The sequence below is a fragment of the Diadema antillarum genome, unplaced genomic scaffold, assembly GCF_040938485.1.
Source record: "Diadema antillarum isolate AM-2024a unplaced genomic scaffold, OU_Dant_1.0 seq00001051_RagTag, whole genome shotgun sequence".
Taxonomy (NCBI): Eukaryota; Metazoa; Echinodermata; class Echinoidea; order Diadematoida; family Diadematidae; genus Diadema; species Diadema antillarum.
The window spans coordinates 962,709-985,247 of NW_027271881.1; the positions used below are offsets into that span (position 1 = coordinate 962,709).

Consider the following 22,539-nt stretch of genomic DNA (forward strand, 5'->3'; position numbering starts at 1 on the left):
TGTAGAACGGGGTGAATCCACACAAACTACATGAATGCATCTCGATCTGGATTGTACATGTTCGTTCATTTACCAGGTTTCCAGGCCCAACATTGGTGAGAATCACCCAGCCACCGTCAGAGCTGACGTCACTCTGACCCTTAACCTCCGCGAGTCCATCAAAGCTGAATGGGAAGGTCAGTTGAATGTCAGATTCTGCACATAGAATGGGAATGATAAGAATAGATTCAGGACATCGAGCCTGTAGATGTAGAGTTTGTGAACGCTGCTTCATGATCATTTATAAGTGTCTGCCATATCAAGTGAGACTATCCTTGTGTCTGCTACAAGATGGCTATCAGATTTTTTTTAAAATAAAACGATGCAAAAGGTAATCTGTGCATGTGGTGGTTTGTGCAACATGCATAGAAGCACAGAAAAATGATAGAGATACATTAGGCATGCTTCTGAATGAGTTTAACTTGTATTTGGAAAACAAGAAAAAAATTGCAATTTGAGTTTGAAGGAAAAAAGAATATTTGCTTTGTTGTGTACTGTAAGGAGGGTTTTTGAGTACAGTATGCAGTATACTGTAAAACCAGAAACATTCATGGCATGAAAATGTCACGAATTGGAGCTGATGGCCTTTTTTGTGGCATGAAACTTTTTTGAATTGCCTCTGGCATTCAATGCACTGTGTAGAAAAATACTTTCTCATGTATTTTGCTTTCACGAGTCTTTGGTCCTTGTAAAATTCGTGAAAGTTTCATGCACACAAAAGTTTCTTGTTTTACTACACTCTTTTGATTGTATGTGACGTGAGATTCAAATAACATTCTTTGTTTTAGAGTGATCTGTCAGCACACAGAGCAATCTCTATCGTGCAGAAGCTGATATTTGGACATTCTAATTCTTTTAATTTCTGCTCATTCAGCTCTGAGGAAGCACGATGTGGCCTTCCTGGTCACGGTGAGACCAACGAAAAGGATTGGGACTCCCTTTAACCCAAAGGAGCACTTCATCGACCAAGTGGGGCTGGCGTACGTCAGGGGCTGTGAGATCGAGGGACTCCTCAATGAAAATGGGGAGGTGATCGAGGAAGGTGCGTATCCTAGTCTAGGATATAAAAGAGAATGAGACAGAGTGAAAGGCAGGGAATCCCATTTGCATGCCTCAAATGAAGAGTTGTACAAATACAATGGTATGTTGAAGAGAGTATCATTTTAGAAACTCCCATAAAGTATTGAAAGTGGAGGGTAACATTTAGTACACTTTTATTGACCGTTAGATTTTGAATTGAATTTTTTTCGGGGCTCACCGTAAATTCCAGTACATTACTAGGCTACCTTTGCAGACCCATGCACTGCATGTGTGTCCATCCTGTATATTTTGCGAAGAAAGTTCATAAAAACTTACAAAAATTTCTATATACATTCTTGCCACACACTCTATATGTTATTACATCAGCTCTTATACTTTTAGATTTGTGTTTATAGATAAAAAATACAGAAGACTGCAACAAAAAGGCTTAAGTGTGGCTGACACAAAGAACTACTGAGTAGTTGAGTTTTGTGCATTATTCAAATTGTAGATAACTGCTGACTTCCAAATTTCTCAGCAGTGGCCTAAACAAGTCCCCTGAGGTTCATATTTAATGTTGTGCTGCATTTTGGGAGGTCTGTAAAAGGTATCCCCTACCTTTACAGGACAAGTTCACCTTCCTAGACATGTGGATTGAGTGAATGTAGCAATATTAGTAGAACTCATCAGTGAGAGTTTGAGGAAAATCGGACAATCTGTTGAAAAGTTATGAATTTTTGAAGTTTCTGCTCAGTCACTGCTGGATGAGAAGAGTACTACAGCTGATGATGTCACATGAGTACAACGATATAAAGAAAATATAAAGAAAGTTCAACATATTTTCTCGCATAATAAGAGAATGCTTGACTTCCCTCTTTCAGAAGGCAGGGAGAATAATATTACCCTTAACATACGTCAGTGACAAGTCGAGGAAATGTGCACTTTTTTCAAAAAGTAACATTTTGTGAAATTCTCTTTATGGTTTCCTTATACTGTTGTACGCATGTGACATCATCAGCTGTAGTAGTCTTCTCATCCAGCAGTGACTGAGCAGACACTTCAAAAGTTCATAACTTTTCAACGGATTGTCCGATTTTCCTCAAACTTTCACTGATATGTTCTACTAATATTGCTGCATTCACTCAATCCACATGTGTATGAAGGTGAACTTGTCCTTTAAAGAGAGTGACATTAGAGGCATTAGAGGCGTTAAAAAGGAATTAAGTTCAGATTTGAAGTCAGCCATTAATAAGATGATGACACCATTGCCACTGCAACTTGTAGTGAAAATGTCAAGATGCTTCTAGAACGTTCTTATTGTTCATTTGCGTGCAATGAGACTTGTTATAGTTTCATGTGATAAACCTGGTTAGTATCTGCATGGACGTGGAACACAGTGTGCCTGTGGCTTCACTGTGGACAGCATTCAAGTCCTTCAGTACACACAGAGCAAGGGGCACACATTGAAAGCTCATTTTTTTTTAAGATTATGCTCGTCATTTTTGTGGTATCATATGGTGAAGCCAGTAGTGCTTTGACGAGCACATTTGACCTAAAAAAGACACTGTAAGCAAGCCGTTCTACTCTTGGACTTTTGCTCCCTCAAGGACCAGAACCACGGCCTGATCTGCCGGGCATGAAGAGGACATACCGTGTGTGGCTGGACCCCAACCAGTACCAGAAGGACATGTCCAGGACTGCAGCGACTGATGCAGAGGACGTCTATGAAAGCTTCAATGTCATGATGAGAAGAAAGCCAAAGGAGAACAACTTCAAGGTTTGTGAAGCGTTGAATTTTCTTGGTAACTTCATATGCACTTTGTGATTGAATTGTGAATGATGTGCCGTGATTATTTTACACACTTGTTATTGGTATGCCTCCCCCAAAATGGGGCTGGATGTATTGTGTTTTTGCAGCTGGTCCATAATATATGTTCATCTCCCGTATATCTCATTACTGCGATTTGATAGATGAAAGGTTTATTTTGTTTTTATCATGCACACATGTGCTACTGGAGATGTAGATTCGCTTATTGGATTTTCGACAAAATTCTCATGGTCAAAGGTCAAAAGTCACTACACTTTGGGTGAACATACCCTTTTCCAACCATAGTTTCAATCAGGAGTGCAAGATCATGATATATTGTGCTATTCAGGATAAAATTAATATACAAGCATTTGTATGATGCAAGGTCACAACCATTTGTATGATGCAAGGTCACATGTGAGGTTAGAGGTTGCTCAACTCAAGCAAAACAGTGTAATTTTTCAGCTGTAACTTCAGGTTGGAATTTCCAGTGGTGAAACAAATAAAATGGGGAGAATATATGAATACACAAGTATAATGACGAAATGATAGGGGTGAAAGGTCGAATGTCAGGGACAAAGGTCACAAAATTTTGTTTTAAATGTCACCTCCCGGCCATTATTTTACCAAGTGGTTTGTATTCTCAAGAAGGTTGGAAGTAGATGGCATTAATGGTTAGTCCCTTAAGGTTGAATGTCATGGTCATCGACTCTTGTTGTAATGTAGGACCGTACTCTCAGTGGAATTTAGTGATCATTTGAGGAGGCAGAGACTTTCCAGTCAAGTTGCCAGATGACATTGGTGAAAATGACAAGAGGTTAATAGGAAGAGTAATTAATTAACCCATGAATAAATTTCTTCTGATGCTTTGTCAGGCTGTGTTGGAAACCATCCGAGACCTGATGAACACTGAGTGTGTGGTGCCAGACTGGCTGCATGATATCCTGCTGGGCTACGGTGATCCCGGGGCCGCCCATTACTCCAAGTAAGACGCCCGAAGATGGATTGGCTTCATGCCAAATGATCACACTCCATCAAAGTGGCCATATCGATCTCAAGTTTAACAGCAGGTCCATTTACACACCCCCCTCCCCCTAAAAAGAATCAAAACCAATTTTTGCATCATGACACAAAAAAAAAAAGAAAAAAGGAGAAAAGTTGATTCAAAGCATGTGACCATGGCATTATGATGCAAGATTAAGTCCATCTTGATTTTTTTGTTGTTGAACCTTTGCAATAATTTACCGTACATAATGGCTAAATTTTAATTCTTTAATCCCTTGATTCATCTCGCTACATATGAACCCGGATAAGAGTGCCCGGCTCATGATCCGGTCAGGCTGTAGACATTTGGGCAGCTTAGATTTTATGGTGTTTTACTTGCAGCAGATCTTTTGTTTGTGTTATTTCATATTTTCCAGATGCCTGAACAGTGAAAACTGAAATAAGTTTTTGCATAGCAGTAGAAATACCAATAATTCTTGCGTGTGAATTGACCTAACTAGAACCTCAATAGTTCAGTAGCTTTGTTTTTACCCAGTATTAAAGTGCAAATGAGCAGCATATTTGATCTTCGATTATGCCTTTTTTTTCTACACGCACCTGTAAGGATGGAGAAACTGATTCCAACTCTGGACTGGAATGACACCTTTCTGGACATTGCCCACTTGAGGGCCAGCTTCCCTGACCACTCGGTCAAGATGGTGACAGATGACCCGACAAAACTGGTCCCGCCATTCAGGTTTGTGTTCTTGGTTGAGATCAACTGGAGCAGTCCAAAGTTGCCAAAGAAATCTCGTATAGTCAAGCAGATTTTTTTATTTTTTTAAAAACTCGTTTAGGCCGAGTCCTGAGTATACTCGGACAAGTTTGTATGGGAAATGCGTGTTACAGCAAAATCAGTCTGTCCTCAACGGGTCTATACTGCTATATGAGAGTTGTATGTATTTCTCTCAAAAGCATTTGGTTGAAACAAATGATACCAGGGCCCCGTTTTATCAAAAGATATGATCGATTGTAAATTCCCGTACCACACAGGCTGCCATAGACTTGTGATAGAAATCTATCAATCATAACTCTTCACAAAACAGGACCCAGATCTCATTATATGTATTGATTCATTTTTTTTTTCTTCTTATGAACAGTACAGTATTGCCCTTATAGTAAATAGTGATTCATAACTTGCTCTGATGTTGATTGGATTAGTACCATGTTCATGCTTTCATTGAAGCCCATGGTTTAGTATGCTGTATTTCTTGACTCCTAAGGCCAGAATAAAGTAAAGCTGCGCTTGTGCTGATTGCACATGCAGAGTGCCTATGATCTAGCTTAGCACTTTCAAGTTTGTGCATAATCAATAACAAAAGCCTACCAAAGAAATGATGTATATGTTTACATACATATTGAACATTGCCTGACTGGCCATGTATGAAGTGCATGCCAAATTGTGAGCTTCAAAGTCAGTACTAGTATTTGTCTGACCTCGTGTCGCAGGATAACGTTTCCAGAGTCTCAGCAGCACCAGTCGTCGGGGAAGAAACGGAAGCACGAGAGCAGCTTACCACCTGCAGCTAAGGAGATCATTGTGGAGCCTCACATCATCCCAAACAGGGGACCTTACCCCTACAACCAACCCAAGAAGTAGGTTCATGGTGGACGTGCAATCCACAAGGGGTGGAAGAAGAAAAACGCTCATCTTACTAATCTATTTCGGGCGCATATATTTGACTCGGCACTTTGTAATGACTGAGTTGACTTGTGGAAATTTTTTTTTCTCAACAATGTAGAACGTAACAAGAATCATATGATCTTTGAAGGTTTGCGTGGTGGTGAGGATAGCATTCTGAAGTAGTTCTTCAATTTAAGCTTTTTTTATGGGATTCGTATTATTCATTGTAAGTTGCAACATCAGATTTCAAATATAATTTCTTCATTCTTACAGTTCTGTAATTGAAAAAAAACCCAAAAAACTGATGTGTGAAACAAGGTCTGATGAATACAAATAGAAATTGTAAGTCCAAAGTCCAGTTTTGGAATATATTTCAAGAATCTATGTGAGACATTACGAAATGGGAAGTGTGTATAGAATGCAAGAACCTTTCTTACGAGTCGCCATGCCCACCAGTACACCGCCGTCCTAATGAGATTCTGGTTTGTAGATAAAGACAAAAAAGTTTTTATTACCCTTGAATTATTGCTTTTTGCCTACTGTTGTTTGTTAAATGATTTGATATAGGTCTTTCCTCCCTTGTTACCCAAATCATTTTCCCTTTTGGTGCTCCTGTTGTGCTCAAGCTAATTTGATCATGTGAAGTGATGTTTGGGAGGACTGGTATGGCCTGCTAACTTCACATCTCATCTTGTACCTGTACAGGAATGCCATCAAATTCACACCCACCCAGGTCGAAGCAATCCGTGCTGGTATGCAACCTGGCTTGACAATGGTGAGTGAAAACTTACACAACTTTTTTTCACTTGTATTTTGAAGGTTACATGTTTAGATGTTTGCAAGTGATAAGTAATACATAAGCTCTATGTCAATAGAGTTGAATGTGTTAAAAGTAAAATGTAGTTGACTGAAATTTCTGTTTGATTTTTAGTGGTTACTTGGTTTTTGTATTCAATTAAATACATGACTGTATATTCATGAGTAATTAGGTTCTGGCAGATCTACTGTTAAACCAGAAATGTTCTTGTGCATTTTGATTTCACAAAGTTTGTAAAGGCCAAGATTTGCAAAATTAAAATGCATGTTCATGTTTTTGTATTCAATTAAATACATGACTGTATATTCATGAGTAATTAGGTTCTGGCAGATCTACTGTTAAACCAGAAATGTTCTTGTGCATTTTGATTTCACAAAGTTTGTAAAGGCCAAGATTTGCAAAATTAAAATGCATGTTCATGTTTACATTATATGGATTGAATGCCAGTGGCAATTCTTGAAAATTTCATGCCCTGAAAAAGGCCATAGGCTCCAATTCACAATAATCTTATGCTGCAAAAATATTTCTTTACAGTTTGAGAATTTGTGAATTGTCGGTGAAAAGTGCAGCTTATTTTTCCTAATGTTTGATTAATTGCGGGATTCATGCATGATGGTTGATGTATGATTCAAGCATTGATGATTAATGTTTGATTCAAGCATGATAATTTCATCTATTAAAGAAATTTGATTACCTGTTGTTTGAAGGTTGTTGGACCCCCTGGTACAGGCAAGACAGATGTGGCTGTGCAGATCATCTCCAATATCTACCACAACTTTCCAGAACAGAGAACTCTCATTGTGACCCACTCCAATCAGGTAATAGAAAATATAGGTTGTTCTCTTTCATGCAACTACTTCTTGGTGGATATGTGCATCTCTTTGATGTAAACTTCATTCTAAAGAGTACAACAGTCAAGCGGAACTGTTTCATGATATTTAGTAATGCTTTATTTTGATCATTTTTTTGTATTGGTTCATATTTGGGTTGGGGTTGGGAGAGGGGAAGTTCAGTATCCTGGGCAGTCTAGTGCCTTGAAAAAAAAAAAAAAAAAACATGTACCATGTCCTTTTAATGAAATCTTGACACAATGTTTGTCCCATTTAAATGTTCTAATTCAAATGTCCTTGCGGTCTATGCATGGTTTCTGGCAGGCCTTGAATCAACTGTTTGAGAAGATTATGGCCCTAGACATTGATGAGAGGCATCTCCTTCGTCTTGGACACGGTGAGGAGTCCTTGGAAACAGAGAAGGACTTTAGCAGGTGAGAACAAATTCATTGAGACAATAAGAAAAATCTGTCTAGTTGCCATCTTTCTTTTCAATGAAATGAAAGATGGCTCTAATCCTTTTTAGTTGATTGATGATTTTATTGTTCACTGCTAGTATTTCATAAGGTAGCATTAAAAGCAAAAAAAATCTCTTTCATTTGAATCCCTATTTTGGTCATATCCCGTAGTCAATATCAGTTGCAGAAGTATCAGTATTCTCTAAATTGTGAGATTTGTAACTGATCCTTAAATCTGCACACATGTAAAATGGTTAAGGTCCATGTTTCTGTCTCAAACTGGCAACTTTTTTTTTGGGGGGGGGGGGTTAGTCTGATTTTGTGCAAATTTAATGAGCTTAATTTGTGCCATCTCATCTTTTATCCAGTATGATAATGAGGTATATTTGTAAAATATTGTAAAATTCAGATTTATTGATTTGATAGGTCTGGAAGATAATTTCTGTAGTAACATACACCGTTTGTGGTAAGCTTTTCTTCTTTGTGCATGACTTTTTCCATAGTTGTGTGTTTGTTCATGCAGTCACTTTCATACACAGGTCTCTCTGCCATCTGTAACAGCAATGGCTGCACTTATTTCCCTTTCATTCTTGCCAATCCTTCATCCCCTATCTGTTGGGCATTTTTACCTGTGATTCCTTCACCAGGTATGGGCGAGTGAACTATGTGCTGGGGAGACGCCTGGAACTCCTGAAGGAGGTGGAACGGCTCCAAGAGAGCCTTGGGGTGCCTGGAGACGTGGCCTACACATGCGAGACAGCCGGTCACTTTTTCCTCTATCAGGTAATGACGGCTCAGGGTGTGATAACAGGTATCAACAGAGTCATTATGGTGGTAAATACACCAATTGAGTGGTAGTGAAGAGTGCAAGACAGTAAATTTCACTTGTGATGTACAAGCTCATTCATGTATGTGGTACTTATAAGACATTGTTCAATTTGTTTATGATTTTTCTTTTTACCTTTGATCTCAGTTTAGACTTGGCATGCTGGTGTTTCTTGGTGTGGTACAAATGCACATAGATCCTTGTATAGCAAAAGATTTATATGCCAATAGCCCTACATTTTGGTTTCTTCGAACTTGAGTTGATGTAGATGAAATTATTTACATAGTAGACAAATTTAAGTACTTCACATTACAACAACAGCTTTTACCACTTCTATTGCTTCTCCTGCTACTACTACTGCTACTACTGCTACTACTACTACTGCTACTACTACTACTACTACTACTACTACTACTACTACTACTACTACTACTATTACTATTACTACTACTACTACTACTACTACTACTACTACTACTACTACTACTACTACTACTACTACTACTACTACTACTTCTACTCCTAACTACTACTGTTACTGTTGTGCTGCCCTCCTCCAAAGTGTCTGGTCTTTTGCAATGTTTACCATTATTTTTTGTTAATGGCTTGGCATTCTTGGCATTTACATGAAAATTTATCAAAAGCGTTGGCAGTGTTAAGAAGCTGTAGGTCTTCAAAGAATGAACAGGAACCGAAATCAGTACTCTATTTCTCTGAGTGAAAGTGTGATAGACTCTGATGTGGATTTACAACAGTAGACACTAAATACCTGTCAGATATCTGATTTGTTGATAGTACTGACAATGTTTCAGAAGCGGTTCGCTGTCTTTACAGTATCTCTCTTATGGTCTGATTTCTAGGTTGTTGCTCGGTGGGAGAAATTCCTGAGCAAGGCGAAACCCAAAGGAAACAAGCCAGGTTCGGTGGAAGATATCCCGACACACTTCCCTTTTCACAAGTACTTTGAGAATGCCCCTCAGCCTGTCTTCAAGGGGAGAAAGTTTGAGGAGGACATGGACATTGCTGAGGTAGGATCATCCAAGTCCTGCCGTGACCGCTGATTTCTTGCTCTTTGATATAGATTTAGATTGACAGTGTTGAAACTCAGTTAATATACAGTATAACAAGATTAGCTGTAGTGAGATACCACATGCTATGAAGTGTTTGCTGCAGAAGAAACTTTTTTACCTGCAGACTCCCCTGTAGTAATGCTACTCACAAAATCAGAAGGCATGAATATCTTTTTTTTTAGTTTTCATGTCAGCTGTACAAAAATTATCTCGTGCCCTTAGGACATGCTGTATTTGCCATATGATATTTTGCATATATTGGGACTTGCAAGACAATTTTATTAAGGGTTGAATTTACAATGTAGACTTCATTGATGAAATGAGAAAGATGTATTATCACTTGTCAAGAGAAGTACAAGTGATTTCACACCTTGAAATGATATGTAATGCAGTAGTGCTTCAGGAAACAATGTTTTCTTGAGTTTTGAATTTCATGAATATTAGTTAATTTGTGAAATCTATGAATATGAACTGTACTGCAGATGCAATATACAAAAAAAAAAAAAGCTTATGTGAACAGTAGATAGCAAGAAACTACTTCCTCACTTGATATCATTTTTGTCCTATATGCAGTTATTTGCCCTGTTTGATTAAATCAGTAAATCACTTAGTAGGAGTTGAGGTGAATTATTTGCAACCTGTCAGTGTTGAATATGTGAAACTTGAGTGCATATCTGCACATTATACAATGTTGGGGGTAATTATAATGGCAGGGTCCACTGGTAGAGCAATACTGATGCTAAAGAGGCTACCCTGGAATGCAACCTAGAAATCACTGACAAATTTAAAAACATATCTGAGATAGATTTTGTGTTCAGTTGCCCCAGACTTGGCGGTCTGTCTGTCTGACTTACCTTTGTTCTATCTTTCAACTTCATGCAGGGTTGCTATCGACACATCAAGAAGATTTTTCAGCAGTTGGAGGTGGGTACCAGCTGTCTGATAGTAGGATACAGTACAGAGAATAGAATAATTGTTGACTTTAGTAGTTACAACATAATCTTGATGTTTATGCTTTTATATGCCTTCCCATTCAAATAAAAAAAAAAAACACTTACGTAATTTTGTAATTATGAGAAATCAAATTACTTTTTGATTACTTCTTACAAACTTATGCTTACAAAAAAAAATTGAATATATGAATAATCTTGTTTCATAAAAGTTTGCATTATGATAATAGATTAGTTTGTAATCAGCTGCCATATCAATACTGGAAGTGTTAGTTCTGTATATTTTGATAACCAACATGTATGTATTTGTTTCAACAAATATATAACTCTAAAGATCAAAAATATAACACCCTTGTCATGCATCCTAGTGCATGGAATGAGGCAGCTATATCATTTGTGGACAGACGTATACTATAGATGGCAATGATTTTTGTTCCCAATGCATACATAGAATTGGCTAGCAATACAGTATGTAGATCCAAGAGGCAGATTTTCCTCCATGTTTCAAAGTCTGTCTCATTTTTAGACACATGTGTATCAGAGATGTTAGGCAAAAGAACTGTTTATTCTTTTAAAACCAGGAATTCCGAGCCTTTGAGTTGCTGCGGAGTGGGAAGGATCGCTCAAAGTACCTGCTGATCAAGGAAGCAAAGATCATCGCTATGACATGTACCCATGCTGCTCTCAAGCGGCGAGATCTTGTGGATGTCAGTTTCCAGGTGTGTAGAGATTTTTTTTTTGATAGAAAATGATATAAAATATAGAGGAAACAAAAAATGATGCAAAAAGCATGGAAAATTCACCTCATATCCTTTTGTTTTCATCATTCAGCAAGTTTATTTCATAATTTTGCATTGAGACTGGATTAAAAAGAAGCTGTTCACACATCACAGTGATATCGTGATATTATTGTTACTGTATTTCCTCTTTTGACCTTACAAGCTGTCTGGAGGACCAGCATAAATGATAACAGATTGATTATTCTTTTATGAGGAGAGATGATACATCTGAATATGCTGCCATGAAGTGATATGTGACCCTGCACCACAAAACACACAAAAAGTTGCCAGATATGGATTTTTAGTTAAGGTAAGATTCTGAAAGAGCAGACCCTAAGCTTTACAATGATGTATAGCTCAATTGAAATGGACTCCCCTAACCTATTTAAATATCGGAAAGAAAGAGCACACTCTGGAAAAGTGTGAACCGAGAAAAGAGACTCTGAAGTACAGGGTCTATCTGTCTATTCAAGCGCTTAATCTTTACCAAACCGTGCTAGCTGTGCAATGAATGTGACAAAAAAACAGGGCTTAAACCACTGGAGCAACAACAATGAAGGGATTATCAGATTAAGTTGCAATTAAGCATGCTCTATTAACACATTTTGTACATGATTACTGCTAACTTTCAAAGCAGTAGCATTATCACTTCAAAAGTTATCAGACTTGAAAGTGAAGAGTGTGCAAAGGATTATAAAGTAATGAAAAGGGGCCTCTAAGACATACCAGATCTCACTACTTCACAAAAAAAAGGGTTGCAGAAAAACTGCTAAAAATGCACTTTCCCAATCATTTTATGGTCCCAAACTTAAGTATAATATAGAATAAGGGTAGCTGTTTCAGATAATATGAAAAACTTAATATTGACTTGGTTGACCCATTTCACCTTTTTTGAGTCCTCACTTAAAATCAAGGGGTGCGACTTTTTGTTCGTTTTGTGGTGCACGGTCACATATCATAAAAACTTCATACTGAGGAAAATATTCTGAAAATGTTCTACCAGTTCTTTCTGTTCTGAAATGTAGGTTTGATGATGAAGATAGTCTCTGAGGTATATTTTTGAAATTATTTTCTTGTAATGAAAGTCTCCACCTGAAGTATTATGTAGAATGTTAAGTATTGTGTTTTTATGCCGCCGCCACGAAGTGTCGCCGGAGGCATTATTAACTTGGTAACTCTATTTCTCCTCCTCCCCCATTTTTCTGCATCTCATTTGTACAGTATGATAACATCATGATGGAGGAGTCTGCCCAGATCCTGGAGATTGAGACCTTTATCCCTCTTCTACTACAGGTATGATTTACGGGATAAGATTGCTTTCCATCCATACATATATGAACACACTTTACCTTTTGTGCGTGTGTTTGTGTGTGTTGTGTTCTGTGTTAGCTGTACCAACAGCCTGTGTTTCAGTCACAAAACCTACCCATTGTTGGTAATCTTCTTCTTCTTTCGTATGATGCAATACAATGGGATGGGTGAGGGGTTATAGCCTATAGGTTGATATCTAAGCTGCGGATTCAGTTAAGGGCAGCATCACTTGCTTGAGCAAGTTCTTCAAGCCTGCCTAGTAATCAAGCCAAACGTCTGAAAATTTCTTGATGTTTAACTGGTATTGGCTTTAACAGCACCCTTTCACCCACGATTGATGACTTGCTGGCCAGTCAGTCAAGCTTAGAAAGGAACTTGGATGAGTTTTTAAACTGTTCTAATGAGAAATCATGTGCAAGTCCATTTGACAAGATTTCAAGATTATTAAGATTAATTTATAATATTTCAAATCAGAAAGGTGATTTTTTTTCTTTCTTTTTTGATACTGTCACTACATGCTTGAAGTAAAAGCAGAGTACATATGATATACGTATTATTTCCTTGGTCTGTCAAGGCTGTAACAGTGAACTGGAGATTAAAATGGATAAGAGAATGCGTCTGTATATTGCTCATACCCTTTTGCTTTGATTTTCCAATCGAATCAGAACCCAGAGGATGGCTTCAACCGGCTCAAGCGCTGGATCATGATTGGTGACCACCATCAGCTCCCGCCGGTCATCAAGAACATGGCCTTCCAGAAGTTCTCCAACATGGAGCAGTCCCTCTTCACCCGCCTGGTCCGACTTGGTGTGCCCACGGTGGACTTGGATGCACAGGGAAGAGCAAGACCCAGGTGAGGGCTCTCTCATAAAAGTGAGGTCTGCAAAAAAAAAAAATCCTGTCAATAAGGGTCTTGAGCTCAGAAAATATTTTGCAGATTGTCCTTCTGATTTCAGAGTTCAGATTGCCCTTCTGAGTCCTTCAGTGGAACAAATTTGGTAACTGTCTGTGGATATGTTCTAATGGCTAACTGTCATACTCGGGTTGTGCAAGACCTATTGGTCTCATGATTTGAATTTTTTGTTTTATAACCTGTTGATGAAAGCACAGTAACTTAAAATTCCCTTTCTTGTGGTCCATTCCTCCTCTTCCCAGTATTGCCACCCTGTACAACTGGAGGTACCGTAACCTCGGCAATCTCCCCCACGTCAACATGACTAGAGAGTTCCAACTTGCCAACGCTGGCTTTGCCTTCGACTTCCAGCTCATCAATGTGGAGGACTTCAATGGTGTGGGAGAATCAGAACCCAACCCATACTTCTACCAGGTAATGTGTGTGTTAAACAATCCTGTATCGTTATCATGCAAAGCTTCCTGCAGTGACTAGGTCTGACTGATAAGGGAGTAAGACGGATTTAGGGCAATGTCATCATTCTTACAATAAAAGACAGAAAGTTGATGATGATATTATTTCTATTTTATTTTCATAAAACAAACATATGTTTATCTGGTTGAGATTGAAATGATATGTCAACAAATGTTCTTGAATAAATATTTCTTTGTGTATGTCAAAAAGACTTACCATTTTGGTACATATAACAATAAAAGTCTTTATTTAGGTCCCAAATTCATGCATGGGTGTCATAGATTGTTATTTAATTTGAGGTCAGATTGGAATTTCCTTTCCACAAATATGTAAAGTCATATGCATGTGCCAAAAGTCGTGAGTAACTTTGTGCAATACTTGGAAGGCTGCACGTGGAAGCTCAAGGTCATGTGTAAGTTACTGTGTAGCATTGTCACTGTGCAAAATGGCACCCAGTGCAGAGAGGTGGTGGAGGCATTTCTTGGCAAGAAAAAAGAGCAATCCTGGTATGACCTCTACAACTAGATGCCATTAGTGCAACCTTGCAAGAGTGCATTTCTCTTTCTGATTCAGTGCCGTAGTGTGTATGTTTTATACCTTTAGAGCATATGTAATAAGGAAACAAAATGAATGATTACATCCTGATTATCCACAGAACCTTGCTGAGGCTGAGTACGTGGTTGCCACTTTCATGTACATGAGGCTTCTTGGGTATCCGGCTGAAAAGATCAGCATCCTCTCCACATACAATGGCCAGAAGCACCTCATCAGGGACGTCATCAACAAACGATGTGCCGACAACCCCATGATTGGACTACCGCACAAGGTAAATAAGTTTTCATTTAATTAAGCTGTAACTTGTGATTAGAATGTTCCAAATTCAAAATGCATTGGCTCTCATTAAAAGGCATTTCTGAGTGGAAGAACTCAAATGCATGTCTAACCTTTTCCTTTTCGTTGTGTGATGGAGGATGAATCTGACCTTTGACCTTGTAGGTGACAGCACAGTAATGACATTGTTTCCATAATGTCCTTGCTCTCAGACCTGTATGTGAGCTCCAGTTGTGTCTTCGAAACCTCAATTCCATTGGAATAATGGTAGTCATTACAGAACAGTCAAGCAATTGAAGAAAACCATAAAATCTCATGAATAATGAATAGGGTGCACTCATGTGTATGGCATGTCTCTTAGTTCTAATTCTAAAAGAAACAAAAACATGGGTTTCCACGGAGTTGTAAAAGAGGTTGCGGCTCAAACAAAAGATTTGTCCAGTATCTGTGTTGGCTCTTTCTTCTTCTTCTTCTTCTTCTTCTTTACACCTTTCCTGCTTGTGCTTTTCTATTGAATTTTGTGTGATCTGTTTGGCATTAATTTTCATTTTATTTCTGCATTTCTTATCTTATGAAATTGATCAGGTGACGACAGTTGATCGTTTCCAAGGACAGCAGAATGACTACATCCTCCTTTCCCTCGTGAGGACCAGAGCTGTCGGCCACATACGGTATTGACAAAATATTGCTCCACTATCAGAATACAATGAATTATATCTGCATGTCACAAACAGAGGCTTGATACAAAGTTATAAATCATGATCATTTATCAGAGAAAAGAAAAAACCCAACAACCTAGATATTGCGGTACTGTAAAAGTGGATATTTTCGCGTGACTAATTTTTCGCGCTCGGCGGTGTAAGAAGAGCTTTGTGTGTTTTTAATTGCGCGGAATCAAGGCATCAACTACTGGAACATATGGGAAGCAAAAATATTTGCGTGCTTTTATTTTCACGCTAGTTTCGGGTTTGCGTGAAATGCGCGAAAATTTCAACACCGCGAAAATTTCCACTTTTACAGTATGTGGCTGTGTGGCAGTAGTGACAGTGCGACGTGCTACACAAGTGGCTCATTAATCTCCACACAGGTCTCCCACCAAATTCCCTGCTTTGAAATCTTTACAAAAGAGACTTGTGTCCTTCATATCAAGTTATTGTGCTGTATCAACCAGCAATGAAAATCTGTTTTAGGGGAGGAGGGGAAGGAGAAGTAGGAGGAGGAGGAGGAGGAGGAGGGGGGGGGGGGGGGTTAAAAGGGGTAGTACCTGCTGAATCTTCAACCACATTACTTTTGTATGATTGTTGTATTCAAACCAATTACGGGTTTATAGGGCAATGACATCATCACTTCATCATACTTTCACATATCTATCATATGTCTGGTTAAGTTTTAGATGATAACACAAACTTGCATGCAGAAGCAATAAAATGACTACAAATGGGTTAGGTGAACATCCCATGTCAAGTGACTTGTGTGCCTGTTCACAGGAAGTACTCTGTAAGACTTTGTTTGATATGAACTTTGTTTTTGTTCTTCCTTTTCCTTTTGACAGGGACGTGCGGAGGCTGGTAGTGGCCATGTCAAGAGCCCGCCTGGGTCTCTATGTCTTCGCTAGGGTCTCCCTCTTCCAGAACTGCTTTGAGTTGTCACCGGCATTCGAGAAAGTAAGTAGCCTCTCAGTCACGGTTAAAGTACTCATTCCAATACACCATCTTTAAGTTGTCAAAATTTGACAGATGTGTCAAGGATGTGGCTGATGGACAGGTGATGGTGCACAGATGAATTCATTGAGTTGTTTGACAATTGTCACATTGCAAACTGTTTGAGCTGTTTTGCATTTGCATTGTACGCAATGCAATTCAGTAACCTCTACCCTATTGTCAAGGCAGTTTTTAATGTTGAATTTCATATTTGATAAATCATAGAATAATGATATGGTCCTCTGAGAAGACAGTGTTTACACTGAAGAAGTTGCCTGGGATTATTAAGACTTCAAAAGGAAACACTCAGTCTCAAAATGTCCCGAGTATACTCTGGCAAGTGTCTATGGGAAATGCATGTTGTAGCAAAATCAGTCCGTCCTCAACGGGTTAAAGGGCATGAAAGGGTTGTTCTTTTAGAGGGAGTTGTGTGCAGCAATTCTTGTGCCTTTTTCAAGAAACAGGTAGATGCAACATTTACTGTGTAGGGTAACAATGTTATGATCAGATATGGCAAAGTTGTTGTGTGGATATATCACATATACTTTGCAAGTATTTCACGTGCTCTTCCCACTTCAAAATATTGATTTGACTATCCATTAAAATGTGTGTTTGTGTTACTGACTACACTAAATTGGGACTGAAAACACTGAAAGTTACTCAGGAATCTTTTTCTGTTTGCAGTGTTCCCATATTAGTCTAAAGTATGTAAATACTCTTCAACCCATTGAGGATGGACTGATTTTGCTATAACATACATTTCCCATAAACAACTGTGCGAGTATACTTGGGACTTGTCTTCAACGGGTTAAACTTTTTTGAATGAAGCAGTCGAGGATAAATCAATACTTTTTCTGTATGTTCTGTTGTGATGTAATTTGTTGTAATGTTTGTAGTTATTCTGATGTTATTCCAATATGTACCAGCGTATTTTGTTTACATTAATGTGATTTGCTCTGCGCTTTTGAGGCATCATTTTTGTTGCTTATGGAGAGAAATCCTTTAATGCCTGCAACCTTGTGCTCTCCACAGCTTCTTTCCAGGCCAGCACATCTTCACCTGGCTCCAGCAGAAGCATATCCCCCTCAGAGAAAGGTAAAGCACAATACTTCCAGTGGTAGGCCAACCCAGGTTTGAGGAGGCCGAAGAAATGAAGAGAAAAACTGGTGTACCACCAGTTTCTATTTGTCCTTTTTGTGTACATTTGTTAGTTTCGTTCAACAAGAGAATTTTGAATTGTGTTAGTTATTTTTAGTAGCTCATACTGACACGTTTGCGTATTCATATCATTGTAGCTTTTACTTATAAAAGAAAAGATGGAAAAATGTATCACAGATCTCTACTTAATTTTCATGTGAGAAAACTCACAAAAAGCTTTGTGTTGAGGTAATTCCTGGAAAAAGAGACCAATCATGTCAACTGCATCCATGAGCTCAAATGCTAAGTTCTGTCGAGACAAATGTTAGTGTGTCCAATGTGTACACTTCAGTTTATTATGTTATTCAGTACACAAAGTTTTCTGAATCCAAAGATACTTCAGATAAAATGCAATGAAATTAATAGTGCCATGAAATTGCAATGAAGTATGGAGTTTGCCTTCAAATTCTCATTCATCTTTGAGGGCACATGCCCTATGTTTAGGCAAATATAGCTCATTAGCCAGCTGCGTAGCATACGCTGGTGCTTACTTTTCACAGTACATAAAGCCTTTGTACTCACCTAAGTATGAAACTGGCACTCACACTGTGAGACCATAGTCAAATCGGGCCAAGTATGCCATGGAAAATTCTAAAAGGTTCCACTCTTACAGAATTTTTTTTCTTTAAGAATTCAGTTAATGATGTACAAAACTCTTGGAATTCAAAGGATCAGGAAAACCTTTTATTGAGATCTTTTTCTTGTTAGCTGTATTAAAACCTAGGTTTTCTCCAATACTTGTGGCTTATCGTGCTGTGCTAGGTCACAGAAGGTATTTGCCTTCCTCATTTTTTGTCGAGCCCACCGGAGGTGAGGGGAGACAAAGGGATCGCCTGCGGCGTCTGTCCGTCCATCCGTCGTCTGTCCGTAATGCTACAAAAACTTCAATAACTCTTTACTCTGGGCTTCAATTGCAATCAAACTTCGAGGGAAGAGAAGACATACAAAGTTTCACATTTTACCATATAGGAAGGTCACCTCAAGGTCAAAGCTCACAGGGAGGGGTCAATGAAGTTTTAGAGCCCAATGTTAAGTTTTTATGGCACGTTTCTATTATGGGTCATAACTTTTGATCCGTAGGTCCGTTTGTGACTAAACTTGGATGGTAGATGTCCCTTGGGGAGTGGATGATCACCACAAGGTCAAAGGTCACAAGCAGGGGTCAACAAACTTTTAGAGCCCAATGTTAAGTTTTTATGGCGCGTTTCTATTATGGGTCTTAACTTTTGATCCATAGGTCCGTTTGTGACTAAACTTGGATGGTAGATGTCCCTTGAGGAGTGGATGGTCACCACAAGGTCAATGGTCACAAGCATGGGTCAATGAACTTTTAGATCCCGATGTTAAGTTTTTATGGCGTGTTTCTATTATGGGTCATCACTTTTGATCCATAGGTCCGTTTGTGACCAAACTTGGATGGTAGATGTCCCTTGGTGAGTGGATGGTCACCACAAGGTCAAAGGTCACAGGCAGGGGTCAATGAACTTTAAGGGCCTAATGTGAAATTTTTATGGCATGTTTCCTTTTTGCCATAAATTTTTACCCTTTTATATTTCTTGCTACCTGTTATATCTCTTTTTTTATGTGTTATATCCCATTCGCATACAATTTCTGGTATGCGAATGGGCGAGACACATTATGGCACTTGCCTTGTTTTTCTTTGTCGTCTTCGATCCTTCAATCTTCAATCTGTGTGATCTTACTGTTATACTTATTTCTGATTTGTCCTTCAGGCTATCCAAGCACCGTTTGGCAGAGTCATAGTGATCGAGGACATGCCCCACATGGCACAATTTGTGTTTGATTTCTACAACGACAGGATGCAGCATATGCAGAGACAAATTGGGGTGAGCCACAGACTAAATCCTCTTTGCAGGACTTTTGCACACACAGCTCAATTTTTGTAATTTCAACTCTTATTGTCCCCGCCGAACGAGTTCGAGCAGGGGACTATGAAACGGGCTCCGTACGTGTGTGTGTCCGTGTGTCCGTCCGTGTGTCCGTCCGTGTGTCCGTCCGTCGTAGCGTCCGTGTGTCCGTCCGTGTGTGCGTCCGTGTGTGATCAAAATGTTCAAAATGCTACTCCTTCGCCATTTCTAACCCGATTTTGATTCTGTTTGCTTTATATGATAGCACTACATGGGAGCTTTGAAACTTCTATACAGAATTTCAGTTGTGACCTTTGACCTTGACCTTTGACCTATATTGTACATTTTGCTTCAAAATGCTACTCCTTCGCCATTTCTAACCCGATTTTGATTCCGTTTGCTTTATATGATGGCACTAGGTGAGGGCTTCAAAAATTCTACACAGAATTTTGACCTTTGACTTCTTTGACCTTTGACCTTGATTTTTGACCTATATTGTACATTTTGCTACAAAATGCTACTCCTTCGCCATTTGTAACCCGATTTCAATTCCGTTTGCTTTAAGTGATGGTACTAGGTGAGGGCTTCAAAACTTCTACACAGAATTTTGACCTTTGACTTCTTTGACCTTTGACCTTGATTTTTGACCTGTATTGTACATTTTGCTACCAAATGCTACTCCTTCGCCATTTCTAACCCGATTTCGATTCCGTTTGCTTTATGTGATGGCACTAGGTGAGGGCTTCAAAACTTCTACACAGAATTTTGACCTTTGACTTCTTTGACCTTTGACCTTGATTTTTTTACCTATATTGTACATTGGCTACAAAATGCTACTCCTTCGCCATTTCTAACCCAATTTCGATTCCGTTTGCTTTATGTGATGGCACTACACTGTAGGTGAGGGCTTCAAAACTTCTACATAGAATTTTGACCTTTGACCTTCATCTTTTTACCTATATTGTACATTTTGCTACTAAATGCTACTTCCGGCGGGGACATATATTACGCACCGCGTAATTTCTACTTTTCCTTGTTTTTTCTTCTTTTGATTAATTTGCAGAATTTGTGGTCGTTTGCCGATGCAGTCCTGTATTGACTTTAAAAACTTCCACTACAGTATTCCAGTCATGAATTCGATATCGACTGTGATGACTTTTTTATTTTGAGAAATGCATCAATAAGTTGTAACTTGTGTATCTGAATATTTATGATGAAATACTTCTAATATGTAGCTTTGTTCTGTCAGAGGAAGATTGATATGCTTAATGTTTTTTCCTTTATTGTGCCTTTCTGGAGAAGAGAAAACTTATTCTTGAAAAAAAAAAAAACGCACACACCAGATATATGAAGTAACATTAGAACAGATTAATCCTTCTCCCCCCCCCCCCCCCCCCCATCTCCACCTTCATTTATAATGTATGCATGTCATTCATAACTTTCATTGTGCCCTTCATGAATGGCACTTGCCATTCAGGGGCAATGACTATGACTGCGACCTGATCATACACAGCTATCATATGACTTTGTAGATTAACTGCTATCATTCTGCTGTGATTTCTGTATCAGCATCAACAGAGAAGGGCCCAGCTAGCAAGACCACCTGTGTCCCGCAAACCTCCGTCGGCTAAAGAGGAAAAGTCTGCCAGCGATACAGTGACCAAGTCCAAGGCCAGTGAAGAGTCAGCGATGCAAGAGAAAGAAGCGGATCATTCAAAGATGCCGGAACATCCAGGAGAAAGCAGCAGCGAATCGGAAGGGGACGACGCTGAGGAGAAGAAGATGGATGACGCTGAGGAGAAGAAAATGGATGATGCGGAGGAAAAGAAGATGGACGATGCTGAGGAGAAGATGGATGGTGTTCAAGATGAGGAAGCTCGTAAAGTGGAAGAAAAGGAGACAAGTTGAGAACAGGAACCAGGCAAATAGAGCATGTTTGGACTTAATTTTTTGAGAATATCTTCCATATCCCAACCCTGCTTTGTGTATGTCAATGGGTAGCCAGATTTTGATTCTGTATAAAATGCACAAAGTTTCATTGTACATTAATTTTTGTGCCTTTCGCGCTACTTTTGGTGAGCACAAATTCTAAAACCTGCGAAAATATCTTTGCAATTTTCTCTGTACATTTTGATTAAGTTGATAATCGTGCAGCACGAATTCAAGAACTCGCGATTATGTTTTTGAGCCGCCTAGTGCGAAAAATCAAAATATAATCGTTCGAAAATATTGACGTTTACAGTACAGAATTAGAAATGACTGTCATTGTTAATATCAAGTGTTAAGGTGATCATAGGTGAATCATTGACATGAATTGCAGACTTCTTCATTCTTTGTATCGATATGCAGTAAATTTGTGTGAAAGTGATTTACATTTTCGTCAGGGCTGGCCTTGTTTTCAATAATATGGCTCGCTGTGTGATAGCTCATCTGACTTATAGAAAACAGCAGACCATAGTATTTTATCTCTTCTACTGCAGGGAATACACTTCCAAAATATCAGATTTCGACACTGATATGAAGAGACCACATATGCATCAAACTGGTCAAAATTTATCATATTTATCACAATTAAATTATATTCCTCTCAATATTTTGAGTCTCACTGAACCATTGTGTTATCTTCTTTGAAAGTGCAGTCACTATAAAGTGTCATGGTGTCTGTTTGTATCTTTGTGAATCCGCTGTAGCCATCTTCTGTTGCCAAGTTAATATGATACAACCTTTGCCAATTGCTGATAGAAATCTTTTTATAATATCTTTGCCACATAGTGTGGTGTAGACATTGTTCTGGGTTGTCCATTTGGCAAAAATTTTTTTTTTTCCAGCTGTTACTGTATACGCCATATATTTCGCGAGTCTAAATTTTCGCGAATCGGGACTTCCCAACGATTTCGCGAGTGGTTAAATTCGTGATCGTGGAGTCCTGTACTAAACGGAGAAGTGTACACGCATACGTCACATTCACATCGGGATCAGAGTCAATATTTTCGCGTGTCTTT

The 22,539-nt window shown here is 38.8% G+C and overlaps 1 protein-coding gene across 1 annotated transcript in view; it reads left to right on the forward strand.

The window, feature by feature from the left end:
• Window positions 1-21,445, forward strand: part of LOC139743131 (RNA helicase aquarius-like) — a 39,110-nt gene extending 17,665 nt beyond the window's left edge. Inside the window, exons 19-40 of the mRNA XM_071653640.1 lie at window positions 77-176; window positions 914-1,081; window positions 2,667-2,836; window positions 3,742-3,851; window positions 4,476-4,607; window positions 5,360-5,506; window positions 6,240-6,309; window positions 7,059-7,169; window positions 7,506-7,615; window positions 8,287-8,422; window positions 9,326-9,493; window positions 10,418-10,459; window positions 11,067-11,204; window positions 12,486-12,557; window positions 13,241-13,428; window positions 13,731-13,902; window positions 14,597-14,767; window positions 15,358-15,443; window positions 16,325-16,436; window positions 17,505-17,567; window positions 19,403-19,516; window positions 21,107-21,445. Of these exons, the coding sequence (XP_071509741.1) occupies window positions 77-176; window positions 914-1,081; window positions 2,667-2,836; window positions 3,742-3,851; window positions 4,476-4,607; window positions 5,360-5,506; window positions 6,240-6,309; window positions 7,059-7,169; window positions 7,506-7,615; window positions 8,287-8,422; window positions 9,326-9,493; window positions 10,418-10,459; window positions 11,067-11,204; window positions 12,486-12,557; window positions 13,241-13,428; window positions 13,731-13,902; window positions 14,597-14,767; window positions 15,358-15,443; window positions 16,325-16,436; window positions 17,505-17,567; window positions 19,403-19,516; window positions 21,107-21,445 (2,919 nt within the window). The remainder of the gene's footprint in view (window positions 1-76; window positions 177-913; window positions 1,082-2,666; window positions 2,837-3,741; window positions 3,852-4,475; window positions 4,608-5,359; window positions 5,507-6,239; window positions 6,310-7,058; window positions 7,170-7,505; window positions 7,616-8,286; window positions 8,423-9,325; window positions 9,494-10,417; window positions 10,460-11,066; window positions 11,205-12,485; window positions 12,558-13,240; window positions 13,429-13,730; window positions 13,903-14,596; window positions 14,768-15,357; window positions 15,444-16,324; window positions 16,437-17,504; window positions 17,568-19,402; window positions 19,517-21,106) is intronic.
• The last annotated feature ends 1,094 nt before the right edge of the window (window positions 21,446-22,539 follow it).